This window comes from Lactuca sativa, chromosome 7 (assembly GCF_002870075.4).
Source record: "Lactuca sativa cultivar Salinas chromosome 7, Lsat_Salinas_v11, whole genome shotgun sequence".
NCBI lineage: Eukaryota > Viridiplantae > Streptophyta > Magnoliopsida > Asterales > Asteraceae > Lactuca > Lactuca sativa.
This window is the reverse complement of record NC_056629.2, coordinates 22,503,997-22,511,399: the sequence shown is the minus strand read 5'-3', so window position 1 is coordinate 22,511,399 and position 7,403 is coordinate 22,503,997. Positions and strand designations below refer to the sequence as shown.

The 7,403-nt window shown below is 31.2% G+C and overlaps 1 protein-coding gene across 1 annotated transcript; it reads left to right on the top strand.

Moving 5' to 3' along the window:
* The first annotated feature begins 3,204 nt into the window (after nucleotides 1-3,204).
* Nucleotides 3,205-6,345, top strand: LOC111890965 (CRIB domain-containing protein RIC10). The gene is made up of 6 exons (XM_023887045.3): nucleotides 3,205-3,353; nucleotides 3,441-3,534; nucleotides 3,665-3,817; nucleotides 3,924-4,021; nucleotides 4,141-4,225; nucleotides 5,804-6,345. The coding sequence occupies exons 3-6, from the start codon at nucleotides 3,760-3,762 to the stop codon at nucleotides 5,989-5,991; spliced, it is 429 nt and encodes a 142-aa protein (XP_023742813.1). The 5' UTR covers nucleotides 3,205-3,353; nucleotides 3,441-3,534; nucleotides 3,665-3,759; the 3' UTR covers nucleotides 5,992-6,345.
* The last annotated feature ends 1,058 nt before the right edge of the window (nucleotides 6,346-7,403 follow it).

The window sequence follows — 7,403 nt, the reverse complement described above, 5'->3', positions numbered from 1 at the left end:
AACTTGGTGCCTAAACCTTGGTGATCATGCAGACTTGATGCCTAAACCTTGGTGATCATGCAGACTTGATACCTAAACCTTGGTGATCATGCAGACTTGATGCCTAAACCCTGGCGACTATGCAGACTTAGTGCCTAAACCCTGACGACTATGCAGACATAGTGCCTAAGCCCTGGCGACTATGCAGACTTAGTGCCCGTTGTGTAAACCGTGGCAACGATGGACTTCGTGCCGATTCCTTAGGATGATCCTTAGGAATGAATGAACGAGGAATAGTTGATTCTTAGGGTAGATCCTTAAGACTAAAGAAGATAAACGGGATGAGTAATTGGGTTGATTGTTTGATTGTTTGATTGTTTAAACATAATAACTATATTATGGTGGGTTGAAAACCCTATGTACTCACCAGGTTTCCCAACCTAACCCACTCAGTTTATTTATATCACAGGTGTCGATATGAAGTGACATTACACTGAGAGATTAAGGAGATATAGATCACTAGTGATAATGAATGTAAATTCTGTTTATGCTTATGTTTCTATATTAACAATGACATCCTAAATGTTTTAAAATGAATAAAATATGTTTCTTCGAAAGATCATTAGTCATATGTTGCCTCCTCTGCATGATCGAAAGATCCGACCTTGATTGCAACATATGCAAATATATTTCTACGCACCTCCTTATCTATGAAATTCTTCTTATCTATTAGCCATATGTTGTCTCCTCTGCGTGATCGGAAGATCCGACCTGGAACACAGCATATGCACCCTACTATTTCTATAACCCTCTATCTCTGTTAGTCATATGTCGTCCCTTCTGCGTAATTGAAAGATATCCGACCCGGGACACAACGTATGCATCTATCTCTAAATATGAGTTCCTCCTTAATAATTGTTTACTTACCTAAAGTAAGGAGTTCTTGATAACCAGGGTATATTGGGAAGTGGGGAACACGTTCTAGTGCAACTAAAATCAAACCATTTAGAGGTTGTTTGTAGATCTCGTTGCTTAATTTAAGTGGACAACAATACCCGTGGTCGTCGTCAGCTAAATGGTTCATTTAGAAAAGTTTATCGATATTCTTCGTGTTTAAGTAGACCACAATACCGACAATTGATCAGATATATTCATGAAGGTGAAGGTACTGATAAACAAGTTCAGGATGTCTCATAACTTTGATCCCAAATATTTTTCTTTTTGTTAAATTTGTTCATAGTTTTCCTCTATGCACAAATTTAGGGGGAGAATTAAAAATTTTAAAAATAAAAAAAAAGTCAAAAATCAAAAATCAAACAAAAATCAAAAAATTAAAATCCAAAAATAGTGTTATTTCTGTTTTATTTCTTTTTCAGAAAATATCAAAAATCCAAAAATATTTTTGTTTCTGTTTTAATTTTTAAAAAATCCAAAAATATTTTTGTTTATGTTTTATTTTGTGTGCTAAGTTTTCTTTTAGTTTTGTTTTGTCTTGAAAAGTGAATCCGGGTGTAGATTAAACTCATGGAGACTGAATCGAAGATTTTCTGAGCCAAGGCTTCATTCTTGATCATCGAAGAATTCTCATTCGAAGGAGCAAGAAATGAAGATTATTCTTTCAAATTCAATATTTCAACCCTAGAAGCAAGGTGAAGCTGCACTTGAAGATTATGTGACATATTGCATTGAAGCCCCCTCAATCAGTCTGCTGTTATCTTAGACCTGCTGAAGTGATCCAGAAGATTTGCTCTCTCTGATGTTCTCTCTGAAGATTCTCAAGTTGAAAGCGCTATCTTTCAAGAGTCAGTACATCAAGCATCCTCACCCAATGTGTGTTCAATGTCAAATTCTGAAGAAAAGCCCAACTGCTCAAGATGAGGTCATTCATTGAAGATTCATCAAGTTCATCTTGAAGTTGTGATGAATTTGAAGATTAATGTTGAAGCCAAGCTCTCGATGAAGATTCACAAGAAAAGTCAGCTACTATTTAGGGGGAGCTTGTTGGGTCATTTAGAAAAGAAAGTTATAAACCAAGGGGGAGATTGTTGGGTCAAAAATATGATTTATACTTTACTTTTCTAGGAAAATGTATTTTTTATGTCTTGGACCGTAAACAGCTTGATGTTTACGGACGTATATGTGTTTACGGTTGTGTTTACGGTCGTAAATAGGTTTACGACCGTAAACCCATTCACGACCCATGTTCACCAAGCCCATGTTTCTTATGTATAAATATAGGTGTAAGGGGTGAGGAGTTGATTGATGAACAGAGAGAAAGAGGAGCTTAAGTGTGCATTTGAAGGTGTTCTAGAGAGAGAGAAAAGAGAGTGTGTGTTAGTGTGTGTGAATCTTGTATTCGGATCTTCATTCATATCAATACATACAAGATTCATCATATTCTTCTTCTCCTTCTCTTCTATTTGAACTGACATCATCCGTTTGATTGAGATTCCGCACCATCAAACGGATCTGATTGATACACAGGCAAATTAGGACCTTACACCCACCAAATTAATAACATGCAACTTGTCAACTTATTGATTTTCCATTTCAAATTTTAAATTTCACACTCTAATTATATTAGATTAATAACATTAGGATAAAAGTTAAAATAACTTAATACAGATTATAAGACGATATAATTTCACGTATTTATTTAAATCAATGATTATAATTTTATATAATTAAAAAAATATATCTTAATTAATAATTTATTTAAAATAATTGATTAATAATTTTGAGTTTTTACCATGAAAGTTTAATTAATTTGGTAACCATAATTATCATAAGTTATAAACTATAATATATGAGATAAATGAAGCCCAAAATATATGAATGTAGATTTTGGATATGTCTATGTCACGTCTCAAGGGTTTTTGACATTCCAAAATATATGAATATAGATTTTGGATATATGTATGTTACATCTCAAACAGTCTTTGACATTCTAAAATAAGATCAATGATGTTTGAAATAAAATTATGGTCTACGATATTGTAGAGATATTTAGGTCAAATCTCAATGGTCTTTTAGTTCGATTGTTTTGAAAAAATTCAGATAATTGACTTTGATTATTTATATTTTTATTATAACACCGAAAAAACATATGATTTCCTTTTGTAAAAATATATTTAAGTTGGGTTTATGTTATTTTACTAATAATCAAATATCAAAGGGAAAGAAAATGTAAAAGGGAGAGAGTAAATACTAAATAGTACAATATTATGACCTGTCCATGTCTTCTAAAACAACACCTCACCCTTCTTGTGGGAGATCTTTGTGGTTCTCCATCTTGCTGCCTTTTTCTCTTCTTTCCTTCAAGAAGATTCTTCATACATAAACCCAACCCACTCTTTAATTTCATCCTACTTTTGGTAAAGGTTTTTTTTGTTATATATTCTTGTTTCCAAATTTCTTCTGTTCTCCTTGATTTCCTTCCACTCTTCGAATTTCATTCACAGGGTTCATCTTCCTTTCAATACGTATGAATTCTTGAAGGAAAATGAAGAAGGATGTGGATTATGAAATCCAAAGAAAAGAAAGAGCCTAGAAAAGGTAATAATTTTATTGTTTTTGTAATGGGGCTTTGATGCACCGACGTATCAGATGGAGTTGGATGGAACCAGTAATTGGAATAAAGGGATGCACGACAACTGTTTGATGAAATGCTTGGTTCTTTTGACAGGGAAAGAAGTAGCATTTGTTTGGTTTTTTTCATATTCTTACTTCAATTTCTACAACGGATTTTGAAGTTTCCCTTGTCGGTTTTTCTGTTCAACCATGGGGACCAAAATCAAAGGGGTTTTTAAAGGGTTCAAATTCATCTCTCAAATCTTTGGTAATCCCCCTCTCTGTTTCTATTTATGTTGTCGAAATTAGGGTTCTTTATTGTCATCAAGATTGTGAATTTTGTTGAGTGTTTGATGTTGGATTTTGTGATATAGTTATGAAGGAGCGTGAAATGGAGATTGGGTACCCAACAGATGTTAAACATGTTGCTCATATTGGCTGGGATGGATCATCAGGCAGTGCTCCTTCTTGGGTAATTTGGTCACTTTACATTTCTATCTCCTCTTTTTTCGTACTCAAATCTTTTTATATATGAAATCGATACCCTTTTCTTGAAATATAAATATAATTTCTTTTTTTGAAAAATTTCAGATGAATGAGTTCAAGACAGCTCCTGATTTTGCAGCAACTTCCATTGGAAATTCTGGTTCTGCTCTGTCTACCTGGTCTTCTCAAGGTATTTTAATGGTTTTTATCGGAAATTGATTATTGTATATATCATTATATTTAGTTATTTATTAGAAACCATCAATCATTAAATCGAAAATCTTGGATAATACACCATATTTTGAAGGAAAGTACATTTTTTTTATGAATTGTTTGCAATTCGAATATAATGATAATCCATTTGCAAGGAAAGATTAAATGCAATAACTTGATTGGAAGAGTCGATATATAATTTCTAATAATATACTATTAGATTTGATAATTTCAACTTCAAAAAAGAAATTTCTTATTAATAGTTTTAAGGAAAATTAATTTATTCCATAAATGAGAATATCAATTTAATTTTCAATTACGGGTGATTTTTTTTTTTTTTTTTTTTTTTTTTTTTTGACATTTCTTGATTGAATTTAATAATCAACACCTTTTTTGGTAGCAACAATCTAAATAAGCATGTAAAGTAGTAGGTTCTTTTGCTCGATCGGGGAAAAGGTTTGTTGAACAAAAAACGATGGGAATTTAAAGTATAAAGATTAAATAACTCAACTGTCGATACTATGTTTCTAAAAAAAGGAACTTTTAGCAAAAAATGTTTTAATTGGAAACACGAAATCAAATAAATGCTATCCTAAAATAAGATGTCTTGTCCCTTTTAAATATGTTACTTTCTATGTATTAAATGCTAAATATATACTTATATTACTTTTATATATATACATATACCCATACATATATGTATATACACACCATGTGGGTGGGTAATTGGTTTGAATTTTGAAGAACATTAGCCTCTTAGGGGCAAACGTGGGCCATTTCACGGGTTTTGGACACTTTTCTTGAAATAAAGATAGATTTTGTCCCTTATTTTGTCCATAAATAAACTAAGTTTCTTGTACCATTTGAAACATGACTTGTACCAATAAAAAGGTGACTTGTACTCTTTCGAAAGTTGGTTTTTACCAAAGATTCTTGGCTACCATAGATTGAAATTGATTTGGCTTTTTATGTCACAAGACCTTTTAGCTTTAAAAAATATGAACACATACACATGATATATGCAAACATTTTCTTGAAAGCAACAATTTATATTTGTTATTTCAAGTGAGCTAAAAATTAAGTTTTTTTTTTTTTTTTTTTTTTTTTTTTTTTTTATAAGTCCACATTATGCTTGTTGACCATTAAGACATAGGATTTCGAATATGTATGATGTAATTTCGTTTTGAATACAAGTCTACCCAAATCATATAAGCAACAATAAAGTTGAAAATAAAAAAAATACGTTAAGACCATTTTTGACATGTTATAGCTAGCTGATAAAATAACTTATTTTTTGAGTTTTTTAGGTTGTCATGTTTGGCAACCAAAAGGTTGCTTGTAAGCTAGCTTTTTAAAAAGTTGCTACGGCTATCATTTCAACGAACTTCTTGAACTTTTTTATTAGAAAACTTAATCTATGCTCTTTTATTGCATTTTACATGTTTCAGTTAGTTTTACCAAACATCATTTTTAGCAGCTAGTAACTAGTTTTTCAGTTAATGCACCAAACATAATTTAGGTAAGTTTTATTTGATTTATTCTTATGTTTGTGTAGATTTTGGAGAAGCAATGGGAAGACGGCCAACGGATGATACATTAAATGATATACCACCCGTAGACCTTCCAAATATACCAAAAAAACAAAGGCGTAGAAAGTCAAAGTCAACATGCTCTCCGAAATCATCATCATCATCAAAGTCATCTCGAGCTGCAAAGGCTAAGGCTAACATGGAGATCATGTAAACTGTTCCAATCATTTAATGACCAAAGTTTTTGAAAAGTGATGAGCATATGATGTGAGAACAAAGTTAAAAAAAAAAAAGTAGATCAAATATGAAGCATATGCAAAAGGGGGTGTTTTTTTTCTTGAAGGTGTGACATTAATTTGGTGGGAGATGTAACCTTTCTTGTTATTTTATTTTATTTATTGTTATTTAATTTTAAATTTTGTCCCCCTTTGGGAGTATACAACAAAGAATCAACATGTAAAAAGTAGATTCTTTGGTTGTGATGTTGGAATACTAATCTAGCTTTTCCAAATGATAACATGTTATTTGTTTGTATATATAATATTTTATCTTTTTTTTTTTGGTTTTATATATATGCTTCTTTTGACATATGGTTTTACTTTATTTCATCTTCACATGAAAATAAATTGAAGTTGCGATCAAATTTTTATTTCTTCGTAAGGTTATATAATGTAGTATAAGAGTGTAGAAGTTTCAAATGTCTTTAACAAATCGATTCACAATTTTCCTATTGATTTCATGAGAGATGAAGAATTTGTTTCATAAGACTTGATGGAGGGTGCTTGGCACATCAACATGCTTAGTCAGCTCATCAAACACCACTTCAGGCGTGTTTGGCAAAGGCACGTCAGGCCGAGCTTAGTAGCCAGATGTTGAATCTCTATCCTCCTTTCGGCTCTCACCCATCTCAATCTTATCATTTTATGTCAAACCAATACTTCTATTTTCTTTCAATTACATTTGAAATGTCTTCATAATCTTCCTCTTCGGGAACATTGTATTAGCGATGCAAGTGATAATGGGCATTGCTAGAGTTGGAAAGAATGTTCAATATGAGAAAGTACGGTCATACTTCTATATTCTGTCACACTTTCTTTAACTCTTCTTATTCGCTCTATGACATCAATGTTTTTAATAGGTCATCACAATTATGTATTTTTAACTTTTTAATATCTTATTATGTATTTTTTATTTTATTTCATTTAATGAAATTTTTTTTATCTAAATTAAATTGTTTAAAAAGAATAAAAAATAACTGTGGTATGACATTAAAACTAATTTCCTGTGGCAAAAAGTAGGAAATGTACGGTAAATAAAATGACACTAATGTTACTGACGAAAATGGGTGGCAAAATGACACCGTTATCCCAGTCTATGCATATTATACACTTTAAACAAGTTTGAATGTTAAGCGATGTCAAATCATGTTATACGGCAAGGAAATATGATTCAACAATTGTCGATCGGAAATATTAACACTTACACGATTTATTACACTACTAGTTGTGAAACTCATATATTATATGGGTTAATTTAAAAAAAAAAAGTTAGATATAAATGTCTAAGTATTTGAGAATTTTAAATTTATAAGAAATAAGAAAAATAATGAATTATTAAAATTGATTT

Coding starts and splice junctions, on each gene's coding strand:
- LOC111890965 (XM_023887045.3), top strand. CDS start 3,760: ATGGGGACCAAAATCAAAGGGGTTTTTAAAGGGTTCAAATTCATCTCT. Junction 4,022..4,140: donor CAGGCAGTGCTCCTTCTTGG/GTAATTTGGTCA, acceptor GAAAAATTTCAG/ATGAATGAGTTCAAGACAGC. Junction 4,226..5,803: donor GTCTACCTGGTCTTCTCAAG/GTATTTTAATGG, acceptor ATGTTTGTGTAG/ATTTTGGAGAAGCAATGGGA.